This window comes from Sceloporus undulatus, chromosome 1 (assembly GCF_019175285.1).
Source record: "Sceloporus undulatus isolate JIND9_A2432 ecotype Alabama chromosome 1, SceUnd_v1.1, whole genome shotgun sequence".
Classification (NCBI taxonomy): domain Eukaryota; kingdom Metazoa; phylum Chordata; class Lepidosauria; order Squamata; family Phrynosomatidae; genus Sceloporus; species Sceloporus undulatus.
This window is the reverse complement of record NC_056522.1, coordinates 167,562,194-167,582,792: the sequence shown is the minus strand read 5'-3', so window position 1 is coordinate 167,582,792 and position 20,599 is coordinate 167,562,194. Positions and strand designations below refer to the sequence as shown.

At 38.4% G+C, this 20,599-nt stretch overlaps 1 protein-coding gene across 1 annotated transcript in view; it reads right to left on the bottom strand.

The window, feature by feature from the left end:
- Window positions 1–20,599, bottom strand: part of AGAP1 (ArfGAP with GTPase domain, ankyrin repeat and PH domain 1) — a 383,533-nt gene that overhangs the window by 52,660 nt on the left and 310,274 nt on the right. The window contains 3 exon segments of the mRNA XM_042467277.1: window positions 11,084–11,306; window positions 13,514–13,604; window positions 15,103–15,257. Coding sequence (XP_042323211.1) covers window positions 11,084–11,306; window positions 13,514–13,604; window positions 15,103–15,257 — 469 coding nt within the window.

Sequence of the window (20,599 nt, the reverse complement as noted above, 5' to 3'; positions counted from 1 at the left end):
AAAGGGGAAAAAAGAGGATCCCAACAATTATCGTCCAGTTAGTCTGACATCAGTACTAGGAAAGATTCTGGAGCAGATCATTAAACAGAGAGTCTGTGAACATCTAGAAGGCAATGCCATAATCACAAAAGGAGACTCTATCACCTTCCGAGGAAGGAGTGCATTCCACTGTCGAACAGCCCTTACTGTCAGGAAGTTCCTCCTAATGTTCAGGTGGAATCTCTTTTCCTGCAGCTTGCATCCATTGTTCCGGGTCCTGTTTTCTGGAGCAGCAGAAAACAATCTTGCTCCCTCTTCAACATGACATCCTTTCAAATATTTAAACAGGGCGATCATATCACCTCTTAACCTTCTTTTCTCCAGGCTAAACATCCCCAGCTCCCTGAGTCGTTCCTCATAGGGCATGGTTTCCAGACCCTTCACCATTTTTGTCGCCCTCCTTTGGACACGCTCCAGTTTCTCAATGTCCTTTCTGAATTGTGGCGCCCAGAACTGGACACAATATTCTAGGTGGGGCCTGACCAAAGCAGAATACAGTGGCACTATTACTTCCCTTGATCTAGACACTATACTTCTATTGATGCAGCCTAAAATAGCATTGGCCTTTTTAGCTGCCGCATCACACTGTTCACTCATGTTCAACTTGTAGTCGACTTGGACTCCTAGATCCCTTTCACACGTAGTTTCATTCAGCCAGGTGTCCCCCATCCTATATCTGTGCATTTTATTTTTCCGCCCTAAGTGCAATACCTTACATTTCTCCGTGTTGAATTTCATTTTGTTAGCTGTGGCCCAGCTTTCTAGTCTATTCAGGTCATTTTGAATCTTGATCCTGTCCTCTGGGGTATTAGCTATTCCCCCTAATTTGGTATCGTCTGCAAATTTGATAAGTATGCTCCCAATTCTGTCATCCAGGTCATTGATAAAGATGTTGAATAGCACTGGGCCCAGGACAGAGCCCTGTGGGACCCCACTGGTCACTTCTCTCCAGGATGAAAAGGAGCCATTGTTGAGCACCCTTTGGGTTCGGCCGGTCAACCAATTACAGATCCATTTAACAGTTCCTTTGTCTAGCCCACATTTTACAAGCTTGTTTGCAAGAATGTCATGGGGAACTTTGTCAAAGGCCTTACTGAAATCAAGATATACTATATCCACAGCATTCCCTTCATCTACCAAGCTGGTAATTTTATCAAAGAAAGAGATTAGATTTGTCTGGCATGACTTGTTTCTCTGAAACCCACGTTGACTTTTTGTGATTATGGCATTGCCTTCTAGATGTTCACAGACTCTCTGTTTAATGATCTGCTCCAGAATCTTTCCTAGTACTGATGTCAGACTAACTGGACGATAATTGTTGGGATCCTCTTTTTTCCCCTTTTTGAAGATGGGGACAACGTTTGCCCTCCGCCAGTCTGCTGGGATCTCTCCTGTTTTCCAGGAGTTTTCAAAGATTATTGCCAATGGCTCCGATATTACATTTGCCAGTTCTTTTAATACCCTTGGATGGAGTTCATCTGGTCCCGGAGACTTAAAATCATTTAGATTAATAAGGTGTTCCTCTACTACCTCTTTACTTATTCTGAGCTGAAATTCCTCTATTCTGTTCTCTGTTCCATTATCCTCAGGTTGAGCACCCTTTGCCTTTTCTGAGAAGACTGAGGCAAAGAAGGTGTGATGAGAAGAAAGGCAGGAGTGAAATAGGACTGTAGTTAGAAAGGGAAAATGGGTCAAGTGAGGGTTTCTTCAGAATAGGGGAAACCAAGGCATGTTTAAAGGCAGAGGGAAAGGAATCAGTAGAAAGAGAGCGATTAATAATGTAAAGAAGAGAAGGCAGTATGAAAGGGGCAACAGAAATTAGAAAATGAGAAGGAATTGAGTCAAGAGAACAGGTTGATGGAATGGAAGAGTTCAACAACTTAGTTTGTCCAGCGAAACAGGAGAAAAAGTGGAAAATTTTATTGATATAGATGGTTGAAATGCTGGAACAACAGAAGAATCAGGGACTTCAAGATTAGAGCAGATAGTTTCAATCTTAATGTTGAAGTACCGATACTTGACTATAAGTCAAGAAATCATTAATAATAATAATAATAATAATAATAATAATAATAATTTATATTTCCCGCCTCTCCCTGCGGATCAAGGCGGAATTATAACCTATAAAATCAAACAATATATTTTCACAATATCATACTACATAAAATAATCAATAAAAACACGCCAAAATACAGTAAAATCATTAACATAGCCAAGTCATTGTCTGTGTCTGTACTACTGAATCAGGTGTAGAAAATTCTGTAAGATCCTCTATAAAAGATCAGGTGGATAGACTCGCCGGAATTGCCCCCAAAATTTTGGGTAGACTTATATAAGAGTCAATACATCAGTGGTACTTAGAAGGGTCCTAAAGCAAGCAAGTCTGATGCCCCAATTTCCATTGAACACCAATTCCTCCCCCCAGTCCATTTTGCAAGCCTTTGTTTCCTATTGGAAAAACTCCTCATTTAAAAGCACTTGCGTCTCTCTGCTCCGTTTTGCAAGCCTTTGCTTCCTATTGGAAGAACTCCCCACTTATTTTTCTCTTGCTCCATTTTGCAAGACCTGGCTTCCCATGGAAAAACCTCTCCATTTAAATCCACTTGCTTCTTTCTCAGGTCTGTTTTGCAAGACCTGTCTTTCTATGGAAAAAAACAATCCATTTAAATCCACTTGCTTCTCTCTCTGGTCCCTTTTTCAAGACCTTGCTTCCTATCAAAAAAACCTCTCCATTAAAAAACATCTCTCCAATCCATTTTGCAAGACCTTGTATACAGTATATGGTAAGTTGCAAAATCACTGGGAGAAAATGAGAGAGGAACTGGTGGCGAGGAAGGGCCCAAGCTCGACTCAGGCTTGCATCCTTCTGAGGAGGGAGCTAAAATGAGTACCCAGACTGTTGGGGGCAAATTAGCTTACTTGCTAATTAGCTTACTTGCTGTTCACCGCTATGATCTTTGGAATAGCGGTATATAAATAAAACAAATTATTATTAATTATTATTAAGTCTTTAGCAAAGAAATAAAGGTAAAAAGGAGACAATGTGGCTGCTGCTCATTGGCATTTATCAATGATATGTAATAATTCTGTTTAGCCATAAAAATAATACACAAGAAGGAAGAAAGAACAAATTTATAATGAATAAAATCTGCTCATTCCCTGGTCTTTTTCCATTAACGCTCAGCTGCTTGAGAACAAGAACGGAGATACCGAACTATAGGCATGAGCCAGGGCTTTGACTTAGTAGAAAAGGTCATGGGTGTTGATATGGGGGCAAAACTGTCAAGAGTTGTAGATAAGGTTGAAGAGACAGCTGGATCCACAGCATCACTAAAATTTAAGGAAGAAAGGGAAGAGTCCAATGCCTGGCTGAATGTCTCAGGATTAATGGAATGAAGATCCCGGAAAGCGTGTCAAACTACTCGATGGGGAGGTGGGTTATGGGCAAGAGCAAAAGAAATAAGATAATGATCAGATGGTGGAAATTCACTGGCTGTATAATCGGAGCTTGCACACTTTTTAGTAAGAACTAAATAAAGACAATGTCCAAGAGAGTGTGTGGGTGAGTTAGAGCAAAGTTCAAGACCAAAGGAAGATAACAGATAACTAAAGCATGTGGTTGCAGGATTATTAAGATAGTCCATGTGGATATTAAAGTCCCCTATGATTAAAGATTAAAGATACCACTCCAATCTTGATCTGGGCACAGGACACAGGTGTAAAAAAGCCAGCTTTTCCTAAAACTGTGGAGTAAAATGTATGTTTTTAAAAATTGCATTAAAGCCTAAAAGAGGTGCTGTCACTGTAAAATTTGTCATATGGCATGTGTTCCAACACCATCTGAATCAAGGTGGGTACAGATTTGTTTTTTGGGTTGTTGCTAGTATGGATCAGGGCTTAGATCATGTTCTGGTAATAGATATCTATGTACAGTGCCAAAAAGTCAAGCCAAAAATAAATGGGCAGCACGTTTGTATGCAGAAAATATATCCTCTATTGCATGCTGAAGAAAAAACAAAATATCAGAGCAGTTCCATGAAACAAACGTACAACCAAATATTTTACCAGTTCCAGTTCTGACCACAAACTTGCCCTTTCTGGTTTCCAAAGGTGTAACATTCTTTTATCAAGCAAAGTTTTGTTCCCATGAGCTGTTCATCAGGCACTGTTCTACTGCTTTGCTAGTCAAAACCAGTGCTTTAGCCGCCTGCTTTAAACAATATCAATAACAACTGGACAGGAAAAAAAAATCTTGATTTGTACCCCAATTCATTTAATTGTCATAACATTGATCAGTTTTAATTTGACCCACATTACTGAGGGAGAGTTTAAGGGCAGGTGCCCCCTAGACATTAAATTTAATATTGAATACACTTGGAAAAAATGTCAGCTGTTGCACAATCCATACTGAAAGATTTTTCTTTTTTCTCCCTTTCCTGGGAGTAATTAAAAGATGCTTTTCTTGACTAATGATCCCCCGTTTAGAAATGGGAAGTCGATATTCCTCCTGCAGCAGTCAGCTTCAATTTGTCACACTGTTCCAGAAGTTTGAGAAGTGGTTCTCATGGCTGTTTGGTAATTGCTGGAGCCAATTACAAGCCTTTTAAAGCTGACCTAATCAGTGGTCCACTGACAACAGTCAGAAGCCAGCTGGTCTTGCTTTGCTCATAGTTTCAAAAACTTTTTCTTCCTTTCTTTGCTACTTTACAAACTTTCTGTGCTTCTTCCTTTGTATAATCACACAAGTCACAAACCACAAATGTTAACGTTTACAAGTTGCAGGCACTTGATAAGATTTTTCTTGGGGATAATATGATACCTGGGCTTAAAAGTTTGGCGTGGCTTCCACTTTATTTCTGTATATAATGAGTGGCCTGTTTCTGATTGCTAGGATATAAAGATAGGTTTGACATTGCAAATGTTATGATCTCCTGAAATATTTGAACTTTCACAGTGTCAATTAAAATTACTAGGGTGAAATTATTTCCCATAAACTCAACAAAGTTTGAGCTTAGATGAAAATGTGTCCTGAAAATGAGTCCTACTTTCTTCAGCCACCAGTATCCCCCGGGTTCAGGCCTGGAAGTAGATTAAGAATGCTTGCGGGAAGAAGACATAAATCTCCAATAGTCTGGTATCCCACGCACCAAGAAGGTATTTTGCTCTGACATGCATACAGCCCTTCCCTCTGCTTGCCAACTGTTGAAACGATGGTGGAGAATGAGAAAGGAAAAGATGACAAAGTGGAATTGCAAAGTTGGCAATGAGGGAAGATAGAAAGAGGATGTACAGAAAAGTAGCAAGGATATCATATGTAATGGGGAAGAAGGTAAGGATTTGTAAATAAGTGTAAAAATTTTATATGATTGTTAAACAGACAGTAATTGTCATTGAGGTTTTCATTTTGGGAAACATATAAATAAATAAATAAATAAATAAATAAATAAATAAGAAAAGTGGGGGAGAAGGGTCAAAGAATGTGTGCACAAACAAAAATAAGGTGAAGGGGAAAGATGAGGGAAAATTTTAGAGTCCTTTCTCCTCAAAGCATGACCTCCATTTATTATTATGTAACATACAGAGAGCAGTTATACCCTGCCCTTAAGCCAAAAAGACTCCCAGAGTGGTTTACAGATTGGTAATAACTTTTTAAAATACTGATATCAGTATACCACATTAAAGGAGTTACATACAAAATGTACAGTGTTAATTACAGAGAATAAAATACTGTTACCATTAACTCCCTACCCCCGGATATAATCTTTATTCTCTTCAGTACAGATTGGCATGTCTATTTTCTACAGTTGCCCACAGTTAAGAAAATTAATGCTATCACATAGAACTCTACCAGTGGATTAATTTCACTTGCTGCTCTAAGCTTCAGTTACAACAGACAGTGCTGGAAACCATCCTACTCTTTCTTAAGGCTATCATTCCTTTAACATTTTTAAAACAATTAGATACCTGTTCTGATGTTTGTCCAAGAACATGCTGATCACGAGTATTATACCTTTCTTGCCTTCATCACACTGAAAGACTAGAAAGATTTGTTGCCTTTGCTGACACCTTGTGTTTGAAATTCTAGCTTGAACTAACTTTATTAAAGTAAATATGATGAGCTGTGATTGTAACAAAGAGTTATGCACATTACCACTTAGCAGAAAACAGAAGAAACACTCCCAAATTACAGAAAGTGGTACAATTTGTTAATCTTTAAAGGTCAGTTTTACAGGACAAACATGTATGACACCAGAAAACAATACTGCCTAATGGGTTAAAAATCTATATTGCAAATTATTAATTACAAGAATTTATTAACTGCTTTTCAATGCACCAGACTCCCAAAATAATGAACTAATGTGAAAAACAATGCAGCCCATAGAGGATAAGGTCCATCTGAGTCCCCATATGTTGACTAAAATGACAGTGAAGCACAACTGATTTCAAAGGGCTACTGAAAGGTGAATTTTACTGCATTCTACTTCTACTTCTTTATCTAAAAGTTCATCTTTATCAAAGTTTAAATAGAATTTCTTATCATAAAAATTCTAAATATAAGGATATAATATAATTGCAGAGCCTAAAGATGTATTTGTGATTTCATTCTCAAAATGAACCAAAGGTGGCACCAGAAATTCATTTAGTGGTAACGAACTAATTTAATAAAGTACTGTCAATGTTATGGTACACATGTTAATGTATTCATCCCTTATAGGAAAGACACAAAAGAGACTCAGAGTTATCTTTGCATAATGTTGTGAAATAGGAGATGAAGAACAAACAGTCAGGTACACACAAAATCACACATCTTTTCTTTTAGTTTGGAAAAAAGTACCAAAGCTCAACTGCACTGTGCAGCCTGAGAAAAAATGAGCTCTGAAAGCAAATGGACTGACTTTGCTTGAAAACATTTTATTTTATTTACACCCCACCTATCTCCCAAAATGACTTCCAAAGCAGCTCACAACATAGATTAAAACAAAATGTGGCTAAAATCCAATCATAATATTAAAAACTTAATGCAGTATCCTATTAAGAACAGCATCAACATTAAAAAAACATTTAAAACATAATAAAGAATAAAAGTGCAGCACCTGCTCATTGAAAAATGTTCTGCATCAACCGGTAAATAGCCTAATGCCTGTTTAAAGCAAAAGGTCTTTCACCTGTTGGGAAAGGGGGGGGCAAACTAGCCTCTCACAGGGAGAACCACAACCTTGAAATTGCCACAGAGAAGGCCCTCTCATGTGCCCTTCCCCGAGATTCTCAAAATTCAACCACATAGGAGGATACAGTTTTTAAATAGTCTGGACCCAAGCTGTATAGGTTGCATCCAGTGATGCTACATGGAGGTATTCAGGATAGACAAAAGGCACATAGTAAAACTATGGAATTTGCTACTGCAAATGTAATGATGGCCACTAGCCTGGAGGAATGGAGAACAAGGTTATTAATGGCTATTACTCATCATGGCTTATATTGCTTCCAGTATCACAAGCTGTATGTTCCCAACTGCCAGCTGCTAAGGGAACATGTGTGTGTATGTTTGTGTGTGTGTGTGGGGCTATTACTGCAGGCTTCCCAGAGACATGCAAATTGCTACTATAGTCTCTTTCACTCTTCACGATTATAGGAATATGATACCACTTTAACTGTCATAGCTGCTTCCTGTGGAATCCTGAGGTTTGCAATTTGGGGAGGCAGTAGAGGAGCTCTTTGGCTTCTTCTAAATGCTCCTCCCTGACCTGCCAATCCCAGGATTCCATAGGATGTTGCTATGGCAGTTAAACTGGAATCATATTGCTATAATTCTGTGGTGGAAAAGAGGGATACGGAAAGGCAATGCAGGACTAGGTAGACCTTTGGTCTGAGCCAACTAGGGCTCTTCTTATTAGAGTTTCATGTACACAGTAAAGTGAAACTGGCTCTTAAACACACTCAAACAGAAGGCATGTACTCAATGACACAAAAGTATATCATGGCCTACATATGACCTCTTTCCCCCCTTGCTGGCTATAGAAAGGACTATAATGAATTATGATGTTTTGGTAATTCTGCAGCTCCAAATTTGATCCTGGGATAGGGGCAGATAGCTGCCAAGGCAGCTCACAAGATAAAAACAATTTAAAAGAATTCACAATAAAAATTTAAAAACTAAATGCTATGGTGGTTCTTTTAGCAGTCAGTTCTTTTACAATATACTGGAATGTATACATTAAGCATGAAGACAAACATTAATGAGTCTAATAATTGGAAGAGGTGGACCCAATGTAAAAAATTGTCATCCAGCTTGTGTTTCCATTTTATGTTCTCAATTATTCATCTTCCAACTTGATTTATAGTTCATAATCTATGAACTGACCACCTGAAAATTGTTAACTTTTCAGCACTCCTTTTTAAAGGCTTTGTGTGATTTTTCAGTGTTTGGACATGTCAAACAGGAGTCTGGAAGCAGCTATTTTATAATAGGTTTTAGGTACGGCATAATTTATACAACCTCAAAGTGTTATGTAATAGATTAATGAGTTTGCTTAGGTATCTTTTAAGGCCTAGTGTGTGCATTCTTTGATCTGTTATGACTGGGCAGATTGTGGGGCACAGAGGTGAAGAACTAAGGTCAATTTTGAGGGTTTTCCTCTAAAGAGACAGCATTTTTTACTTAAATATTCTGTGTTCTGCAGGGCTCTGCGGTTTTGGGCAGGAGATGTTGACACTCTTGCTGACAGGTCTGAAAGAAACCTCTTTTCAACCCCAAGGCTAAGGTTTGACTGTAGAACAGAGCAAGAGGAGTCTTCACAGGAACTGAAATGCTTATTCTGACTCAAAGTGAAAGAGCCAGAGTGGCATAGTAGTTTGAGTTTTGGACTACAATCCTGGGGACCAGGGTTTGTTTCTCTGCACAGCAATGGAAACCCACTGGGTGAGTTGGGCAAGTCAAACGCTCTCAGCTCCATGCTAGGTTGCGTTAGGGTCATCATATGTCGGAAACGACTTGAAGGCAACAATAACACCACCAACAACAAAAGAGCATGTGTTGTTAACATATGAAATAGTAAAAATTCTCATGTCTTTTACTAAACTACTCTTGAAACAAAGTAGATATAGAACAAGAATCAGTTTCCTAACAGTTTAGACCATTCCATGTAGTCAAAGAACTAGAAATCTCGTTTGTTTGACTAGAAAGAAATTCCTTAATTTTTGGCAGAAGGAACAGTCTTGTGGCATCTTAAAGATTAGTCAATTTTATTATGCAATGAGATCTTGTAGTACTTTTCAAACTAGGCTGGTACCTCTGAACCAATTTCAGAAACTTCAAGTAACTCAAAACATGGCAGCCAGATTGGTTACTGGGACATCCAGCAGTGATCATATCACACCAATATGAAAATCACTCCACTCACTGTCAAATAGTTTCTAGGCAAGGTACAAAGTGTTGTTGATTACCTTGGAAGCTCTACATGGTTTAGGTCTTGGTTACCCACAGGGGTGCCTCCTCCTGTATAATTTGCCCTGTACACTCAGGTCCTCTGGGAGATATTTACTCTAGTCAACCAGAGAATTTTTTCTTCAGATGCCCCTTGACTGTGGAATGATCTGCAGGAAGAGACTGAACAGCTGAATCTGCTGTCTGAATTTAAAAGAGAATTAGTTCTAGTTTCATCCAGCAGGCCTATCCAGTTGATTTTTAAATTGTAATTTTATTTGATGATTTTTAAATGTGGATTTGTTTTAATACATATGTGTTTTGTTTGTGCTTTTAAACTGATGCTGTGTTTTTAGCTCATGTTGTGTATTTGTTGTTGTTCCCCACGTTGATCCATGGGGAGAGGCAGGTAAGAAATCTTCACCACCACTACCACCACCACCTGTGTGAAAGAAGTTGTAGCACACTGATATTTAAGACTAACACAGCTATGGTCTCTGAATTCAATTTTATTATACTGTATAAGGAAAGCGGCCTCAGTGGCAGAAAGTGCCTTTTATCAACTTTGCCAAGGGATCTTGTAACATCTTTGAGACTGAGAGAAACAGGTTGGTACCATAAGCTTTGTAGATTTAAGTCTCCTTCATCAGATGCTTAAGTCTACAAAAGCTTAAGCTATCAACTTCTTTCTCTCAATCTCAAAGATGCTACAAAATCTTTTTGCATACAGTCTAACACTGCTATGTCTTTGTATTTTATCAGTTTTGACAGATGTATTCTACCTATCCTACAGGTTAGCTATAATTATTCTCACATGGGGCAATCTTCTGCTCAGAGTATTATGATGTATTATATTGTCTTTGAAGACAATACATTTGAAGACCATCCAGAAACATTAGTATGTGCAAGGCTCCTCACTGGGACTTGTCATTTGAACATATTATTCCAATGCTGCATTAAATATACTGGACAACATCAGTTAGCATCCAGGCCCAGTTCAAGATATTAGTGTTTTATTAATGTTTTATGACAAATCTTCTTGACAGAGGAGCTTCTCTCACTTGTACATGCCTGATAATTAACATAATCTTTGGATGGTCTTCCCTGTGTGCCATTGCCCCCAAGAGCATGACAGGTGGCAACGAAGATCTAGCAAGATATACCATTCTTACTGGTGGCCTCCTGTCTAGGGAATGACCCTCCTAGGAAATCCACCTGACATCCTTATTAGATACATTTAAACAGCAGACCTTCCCCTTCTGGCCTGCATTCAGATGCCTATCCAAGTAAGTACCAATCTGGAGTTTCTGTATCTTGTATTGGTTTCCTTAACTTTTACTATTTACGTTTGATTGCTTCCTTTCAATGTCCTAATATTTTAACATTCTGATAAGGAATCAGATGGCTTATTTGTTCCGCTTGTGGTTTACTGGCTATTTTGTAAATTGTTCCTAGGACAGTGGCCAGTAGGGCAATATTTAAATGTAAATACTGTTTACATTATCACCATATTCAAATGATGAATATTCCTAAGTCCACACATATGTTTTCGAAGTCCTGGTTAGGTATTTTTGACACATATGCTTTTAAAATACTTGTATGTACAATGAAGCAGCCTACCTTGTGGAGTCTGGAGAGGGTTTTGAACGTCCCTGGGTGTTTTCTTCCCACACGCTATTTGCTAGCTCGTTCCCAATGGAGGACATTACTTTGATGAGTTCTATAGGCCAGTCGTCCAAATCAAGGGAACGGACACGTGAAAGGTGTGTGCCAAGGTTTCGGTGTATCCCTGAGCATTCAATACACATGAGCGCTCCCAGATTTAAGCTTGCCCAGTCAGGATCTATTGAAAAAGAAAAATAATCAACAGAATGAAACTCTCCTAATTGTAGGCTGACCAGAAGAACTTATCTGCAGAGTTAACATGTTGACTGAGTAATACAAGCTACTGAAAATCCTGAGTCCCCTACCCTATTCTAGGTCAGATGACACAATCTCCAGTCTCTTCAAGAGCGTATGGAATTAACACAGAAAACACTTGTTTCCAACACAAACACCTAGGAAATTTGCTATGGGATAAGGACATGTCATTTAGTTTTCCAAGGAAGATCAACCCTATTGCCTTGTCCTTGTTGAAGCCTTGAGTAATGAGAAGGAAACGATTTATGTTCTTACATGAAGTAACATATGCAGTCTCTTTAGATGTCATAGGATAAATATTCCTCTGAAATATAGCCTATATCACCTGGTATTCATTGGTGGTCTCCCATCCAAGTACTAATCAGAGCTGGCCCTGCTTAGCTTCCAAGATCACACAAGATCTCCTGCCTGTCCAATAACGTAGAACTTAACAGCTAAGTTGGTAGACACTCTGAGATATTTTCAATGTTAAAAGAGCAAATAGAAAGCAATAATAATCAGAAATAAATATTTATTCATAATGTGTTTTATAGAGAAGGGCTCCTTTCACCTATCCATGGCCTTTGGTAGAATGTGAAGAAGGAAATGTTCTTTGCTTCCTCACCTCCTTCCCCTATAGCTACTATACTGCACTTAGGGCAAAAAAATAAAAATAAAAAATGAAACACATAGATATAGGATGGGGGACACCTGGCTGAACATGACAATGTGTGAAAGAGAGATCTAGGAGTCCTAGTAGACCACAACTTGAACATGAGTCAACAGTGTGATGCGGCAGCTAAAAAAAGGCCAATGTGATTCTGGGCTGCATCAATAGAAGTATAGTGTCTAGATCAAAGGGAGTAATAGCGCCACTTTATTCTGCTTTGGTCAGGCCTCACCAAAAATACTGTGTCCAGTTTTGGGCACCACAATTCAAAAAGGATGTTGAGAAGCTGGAGTGTGTCCAGAGGAGGGTGACCAAAATGGTGAAGGGTTTGGAAAGCATGCCCTATGAGGAGAGACTTAGAGAGCTGGGTATGTATAGCCTAGAGAAGAGACGGTTAAGAGGTGATATGATAACCTTGTTAAAATATTTGAAGGGATGTCATATGGAGGATGAAGCAAGCTTTTTTTCTGCTGCTCCAGAGAACAGAACCCAGAGCAATGGATGTAAGCTATAGGAAAAGAGATTCCACCTAAACATTAGGAGGAACTTCCTGACAGTGAGAGCTGTTCGACAGTGGAACACACTCCCTTGGAGAGTGGTAGAGTCTCCTTCCTTGGAGGTCTTTAAACAGAGGCTGGATGGCCATCTGTTGGGGGTGTTTGAGTTCCTGGACGGCAGAGGATTGGACTGGATGGCTCTTGTAGTCTCTTTCAACATTATGATTCTCTGATTCTACCCCCAGAAAAAAGTAGGGTTAGTAGCGTTTCAAAAGCAGTACAGACTAGCGGAGGCCTCTTGTCTCCTGCCTTCTGGCTGGTATCTTACGCAGAAAACACACACCAGGAAATAGTTCTACTGGGGGAAAGAAACTCTGGAACCAACACATTATGCAGTTTCAGTTTTTAAATTTAAGTACATTTGAGAATCTCAAGCTTCCCTACTCAATATTTCATAGCAGTACAGGAAATGGATAAAACGGTGTGTACTGGACCAGCACTTGGCTAACACTCTGTTCTTAGCCTATTTTAAAAAAGTCATTCTAGTACACAACAGGGAAGAAAATAATCATAATTACTTTTCTACTATTTTGGTTTGCCCTCCCTCTGCCATTACACTAGAAAAAAATTACTTCAATGTTTTGAAGACCATATTTTTCTCTTAGCAGGATATAACTGTGACATGGTAAGCTGAAAAATGAGTGAAATTTTTAAAAAGTCTCTTTCCTCAAAAGTGCTCCAGGTCAGTCCTAACAAAAAGATGAGATTTTAATCTAAGCGGCTTCATCTGTTAATTAGGATTTAATAGGCATACACCACACAAATCAAATTCCATAATGAACATTAACTTCTAAAGGGAACATGTAATACAATACCAAGAGGGCAAGAACAGGAATAGGTGTTCACGTAACACTGAAGCAAAGAGACGGTAAGCTTTATGAAGCTCAATATAATATTCCTTGTGCAAAAAATGGTTGTACTTACTTTGTACCTCACAGTCCACACAGCGAGAATTGCCTCTGATGTTTCTTATTGACTGAAGGGCCATGGCCTCATTCTGACTTGTCAGTCGGGACTGTATGTATTTAAAGAAACACACATACAAGAAATAAGAGCCCAAAGAAAAAGCAGACACAACATCACTGTCAGATGGTGAAAAAGAGTTCAGACCCAGGTTGAATGAACATGATCGTGGAATTTGATGTCTTTGGTTAGCTTCTCAGAGAGTTGATCCTTTAGCATCTTTAAGTACTGCAATTCAGTGTCTGACAAGCACAGCTCACCATTTTTATCCATGCTTCTGACAGCTCAAGCTTTTATTGAACCACTCAGGCATACAGAGCACAGGACATCTGGATTCCAGCTGGGGTTGTCAGAGGTAAAGCAAGTTCAAAATTGAAGCCTGCTATTAATACCTAAAGTGATCATAGAACAGTCCATTCTTAGATGGAGAGACTACAAAATTAAAATAACTTCTAAACAGTTAGTGATGGTTAGGAAAATTTGGCAATGCCATGCAACAGTAAACTAAACATTCTATCATCAAAAGACCAGTTCTGATCTAATGGCTTGCATTGTAAACCTCTCTCTATAACGGCCTGCCTGTGACCTCAACTTTGACCTGGAGAGATAATCTCTACAGAGAGTTACTTTCAGCCTCTATGCCAGCTGAGTCCTGAACAAATTCAACTAACTGTCGGAGATTACGAACTTCTTGCTTTGGATTTCAATGGGACGCACATAATACTTTCTGTAAGCTGGATTCCTGATACACTATTATCTGGTTTCCCTGTTAATGGAGTCCTCATTTTTTTCCTTCCTTTAGAAATTTTAAATTGGCACATTCTAAGTTAGGATTATAAAATACAAATTAGCCATTATTTGAAGGTACTGTTTGTTTATGGTCCCCAACAATTAAATTTAATTGTTGTTATTTAGGATCATAAGACATCTAATTTATTTCCCTGATATGTTTAATGTACTGAACTTAATTACAGAACAGAAGAAAAAAACCCACAGAGTTTTTCCTTGTACAGTAAAGGACAAAAGAGTGTGAACATGGATTTAAGGACATACGCCCTGATACAACTATATTTAGTCATGACTAAGCCCCGCTGGAATAACCAAACAAGTGTTTTTCATTAAAGCCATAGAACTAGGATTACAGTTCAGATGCAACCATCATCTAAAAATATATGAGACAAACACTATCAAACATCTACTAATAGCTAAGAAATATTGTCTAAAATAGATAGATTTTCACAGCAGCTCTGCAATAGGTGGGAGATTTTATACTAAAAACCAAAACAAGTATGTATTGAAATGGCTAATCCTATTTCTATTTTTTAAAAACATTTTTTTTTCAAATTTGATACTGTATGGAAAACTGGAAAAGTGAAAAATTACTATTACTGTAAAAAAGGTTATAAAGTACATTGGAATAATATATACCTATATGAATATAATATACAGACATAAAAACGCTTGCCAAGCTTTCTCTTTTTAAGCCTTATAGAGGCTCTAAATGCTGAAAACAGTGATTCCTTTCCATCAATCAATGTTGTGCATCTAACCTTATTCTTGCTGCTCTCACACGACTGCAGGCTGGCCAGGATCTGACTCTCTATAGCCTGGACCCAAGCATCTCTTTCTTCGTATGTTGTTGCTTCAAAGTGCCAAGTCTGACCAGTGAGGGACACAATGATAAATTCAAAATTTTCTTCTTGTTCTGAAATAGAAGTGGAAGGTGGAGGTGAGAGGGGAAGGAGACAGGCAGATTTATATTTAAAGGAACAAGAAGATGAAACAATGAATTCCATAGCTCTTTTATGACTATTTAAAATAAAAATAGAGTGGTGGTAGGCAGGGTATCTTTAACCCTTTCCATCTTCAGTTCTTGAAAATTTGCCCTCCTTCCAGCTGGTTATCAGTTGCGTGTGTGCCTTCACATCACCTGTTGACTCATAGCAATCCTATGAATATAATACAGTATTTTCTTCCTCATAGAGAACAAATTTTTGTGTAAGGTGCATTTGGTTGAGTTTTAATAGAAACGTGGAAGCTGGAACCAAGGATTTTTCTACTTTCAGCTTTCCAAGGTTGCTTTTCATTTAAAATTGGGAAAGAGAGAAATGAAAGTCTCATTATTACTAGTTTGGCTTTGATACACAGTAATCGATATTAGCTATTTTAGGATGTATACCTCCATTATGATGGTAGCTGTATATTTTTGAAATTTAACTTATGATCTTTAGTGTATGTTATCAGCACTTTAACATATATAATTTTTGGAAAGTAAATATGTACTCTCATTTGTCTTAGACACATTTCAGGTTGCCAGATGAAGAAAGAGACAGGGCTCCTGTATCTTTGATGACTGTGTAGAAGAGGGTAGGTTCAGTAGGTGTTGTTTGCATGAAGAGCAAAACCTGCTGAAATTCCCTTTTCTGCACAACCATTAAAGGAACAGGAACCTTGTTCCTTACTTCGTCTAGCAATTCTAGATACATGTCATAATCTAATAATCTGAAAAGTCACCAAATGATACCTTTAACGGACCAACCAAAATTACATATTACAAGCTTTTGAAGCTGCACTGGCTGCTTCATCAGACAAGATGTTAAAAACCATACAGGAGAGGGGGAAAAATGAAGATGAGATTCTTAAAGTCCAGGAAATTCAACATCCATTTGCAAAACAAAAAAGATGGTTCTTTGTAACCCAACATGTCAGGAGCATCTTTTTGTTTTGCAAATGGATGTTAAATTTCCTGGACATCTCCCAGTGACCTCATGGCCAGAAAGAGGAGGTTCCACCTTGCAAATAATACCCTTCCGTACCAGCTGAGCTGAAAACAAAAACCAGCAACATGTAGGTCAATGACTAACATCTTCATTTTTTTCTCTCTTGTACGGTTTTTGACACTTTGCCTGATAAAGAAGCCAGTGGAGCTTTGAAAGCTTGAAATATGTAATTGTACATTTTGGTTGGACCAATAGAAGTATCATTGTTTCGTGGATTTTTTATTTTCTTTATGGCCAACATGGCCACCACTCATTCCAAAAGATACCATAAAAGTCAACTGCTATGTCATCAAATAAAAACAATGACAAATTCATCTCAAAAGACTAAAATACCTCCCACCATTTCACAGAATGTGCTTGAGTAGTTAGGGTAAGGGCTGAGCACCGTAGCCCAGCATGATGGTTTAATTGTAACCATGGGTGCACCACAATTCACACACAAAATGTGCCAAAACTAGAAAGCAGGAACTAAAAAAGAATGCAAACAGATGGCTCCAAATGAGCAGTAGTAGTACTAGTAGAAATATATGCTACATGGCACAAAACATATGTGGTTTTTACTGCATTTATACTATTCAGAAAACACTGTTTGCTTTACACAACTGTGACATACAGAGACATAACAATAAGTGAGTAGTCAGAGATGAATCATGTAATTATATGTAGGAATCACAAGTAAGTAACAACATGGTATGTCTGATGCTATACAGAATGGTGCCCTACCCCAGAACTAAGAGGCTGGGTTCAGAATGATGGGATGTTTTCCACTCAAATTTAGCAATGCTATAGATTCTGTAGTCAAATGACTTCACCTCTATTGCCAGTAAACTAGAACCAAAGAACATATAGTTCTGTTCCCCTCCATGGAATAATTCATTCATAGTTTTACCGATCTATGCAGAAATTATTTGCCAAAATAGGTTGGTTTATCTCTGCACACTTGCTTGTTACAGGCGTTTACACCTTTCCTTCTGATTTAATCTGTACTGAGTGCTTGCCAGGGCAGCCCAGAGGCCTGTTTGCAATATTACCACCGAGTCTTGAAAGATAGGAAGAAAAGTAGCTCCACGCCTATGCACAGCCTGTTCTTGCCATCTTTTTTCTTTCTTTCAGTTTAACCACTTCATAAAGGAGGGGGAGAAAGAAGACAGAGAGCATTTTCCTTGCCCAGTATGTTTCAGTCGGAACAGGTCAGCCAAGGTGAGAGGCAGGGATGACCCATCTTTCTCTCTTGCTTTCCTCTGAAAGGTGCTAATTGAGTATGGGGTTAGAACAACAGAAGCAGGCTAGTCTTTCTTTAAGGCAATGTTTCTGTGTTGGAACTAGGTCTGAAGAAGAGGAAAGGGCTAATTTTGCTGTCTGCAGCAAATACCATGTGAGATATTGTTCATCATCACCATTATCAGCCCCAATTTATGCTCAGGCTGTGTATGTGTAAAGAAATGTTACATCATAGGAACACCATTTGCTTCCAGCAACCTCCTTCTAAGGAAACTGAAAATGAGATGATGACAACAATGGTGTTACCACCACCATCACTACCACTAAATAATTTCATTTGTAACTTGTTTTACCCCCAAAACAGAGACTCAGAGCAGATAAGATATTAAAATACAATATAATTAATACAAAAGATCAACATTAAAATGAAATTAAACCATTAATAATATTTTAAAACAAATTAAAACACAGTACAAATGATTAAACAGTGGTTTAAAAAAATAGTGCAGTTAAAACAATGAAGCACCTTCTAAAAAGCCCTATCTTTAAAAATTTTCAGTTCTCAAAAGCTTGTCAGAATTAAAAATGGCCTATGTGCTTTCCTGGCAAGATTTGTTCAGAGGGAGTTTGCTTTTGCCTTCCTTTGAATGTAAGAGTTTGAATTGGCCAAGGTCACCCAGTGGGCTTCCACGGCCGTGCAGGGATTTGAACCCTGGTCTCCAGAGCTGTAGTCCATCACTCAAAGCACTATGCCATGCTGGCTCTCTACACCAATAAAAAGTCCAGAGAAAAGAAACATCACATCAAAACACACAAAGCAGCTAACACATAACACTGAATGGGCAAAACATACAGTTTACATTTTCTAAGAATACCACACAAATCCCAGAGACATTCTAAGAAGAATGCCTCTGGGTGTGGGTTTCATTCTTTGCAATAAAGACTATAGTGAAAGCCAGCACTTTGTTTTGCAATACTGTATATACTCAACTATAAGTCAACCTCATGTATAAGCCGAGATCAAGATTTGGGGCCAAAATTATGGATTTTGCCATGACCTGTGGACAGATCAAGGATAAAACTTGGAGGCTTCTTCAGTGTGTGTATGTCTGTGTGTGGCAAGAGGGACTCTCACTGAGGCTTTTTGCTTCGTCATTTCAGCTTTCGTTTCAGCCAGAAACACCGGCGGGAGAGGGACTCTTAAACAAGCTGCAATATCAATCAATCACCCAGGACTCTTTCTTCTTGGCTTCAGAGAAAAATAAACTCCTGTCTGCACAGCATGGGAAAATCTGAAAGAGCTGCTATCACATTTCCATAGTGACCCGTAAATAAGCTGACTTGGATTTTGGGGGTCAATATTTGGGCATAACTTTTTAGAGTTATAGATGAGTATATATGGTATATCAACCTTTCTCGTATTTTTTTAAGCAAAAGGAAATTTCAAAACAAAAATCAGTGGGGCAGAGGTCTTGCAGACAGTGCTGATGTCTCTTTAAGCAAGAAAGGAGACACAGGGTTTCTGTTTTGGAAAATGATTTCAGGAGTGATCTGGCTTATTATGTACCCAAAGACTCCAAATCTAGTTATAGTGGTTTAGCAGAGATAGTAGTAATCTTTACTCACATAGTTACAGAGAAACCCATGGACATATATAAAAAAATAAAAAAAACATATTATATACTCAAACTGCCATTCCATAACTAAATGGTTAACTTTTAAATCCAGCTGTATTAAAGCTTGTGCAGTTTAAATCCCTGTGAGCCCAATCACAACATTTTATTAAACAGTTTTCTAAGTTTAACTGTTATGCATGGAAAGGTCCACTGTAATAATATTTTAGCACCATCAACCTGTCAAAATCAACTTGTCCAATTACCCCAAACTGCATTAACAACTGTGAATATTACTCTAATTGTGTCCAGTTTCTATGCAGACGAAGTCCCACATGGCTAATTTTGCATCCTTAGGGGCAAGCAACTTGGCCATCAAACTGATTTCACAAAAAATCCAACTCATAACACGGGTCCAGGTTGTCATCATTCTTTACTTTATTTCTCCCCTAAAAGGTTAGTGGGCCAATTAGTCATCAGTTATTTCCTAGAAATTTGGCACACAGAGGGTTAATGGGCTGGAGGTGGTTTTTCCCCCTTTTGGTGCCATTGAAGGATACCAGAAAATGTATAATCACCAAGATTTTGTGGATATAAATGGAGAACGGGAGAAGACATACACACAGAATAATGTGAGAGAACCCAGAAAGCAGACAGAGTTATTTCTCCAGGACAAATAAAATCACTAGTCATCAGTCTACTTTATTTTATTGGCCAGCATCCCAAAATGCATGCCACTGTTCACTCTCTAAGAGTTCTCTCCTCTCCTCTCTTCTCCTCTCCCCTTCACTCTCATTATCAGTAAAAGGAAGAATTTCTACATTGAATAATATGTATCTTGACTCCTTTTGGTCTGTATTTAAGGCTATCTTTCTCTGTTGTTGTTGTTGTTGCTGCTGTGTGCGCTTAAGTTGTTTCTGACTTAGGGAGACCCTTAGGTGAACCCATCATGGGGTTTTGGGGAATGATTTCTTCAGAGGAGGTTTAACATAATAGTTTGGGTGTTAGACTACAATTCTGGAGACCAGGGTTCGATTCCTAGCTTGGCCATGGAACCCACTGGGTTTCATGTCATACTCTCGGGGAAGGCAATGTCATAGAATCATAGAGTTGGAAGAGACCGCAAGAGCCATCCAGTCCAACCCCCTGCCATGCAGGAAATCTAAATCAAAGCATCCCCGACAGATGGCCGTCCAGCCTCTGTTTAAAGGCCTTCCTTTTGCACTTTACAACATTCTCTGTGCCTGAAGCATCTTTAAAAATAGAAAACAATATTTTTGTGTAGAATTATTATTATTATTATTATTATTATTATTATTATTAACCTTTATTTATAAAGCGCTATAAATTTACATAGCGCTGTACATACAATCTTTTTAATTGGACGGTTCTCTGCCCTCAGGTTTACAATCTAAAAAGACACGACACAAAGG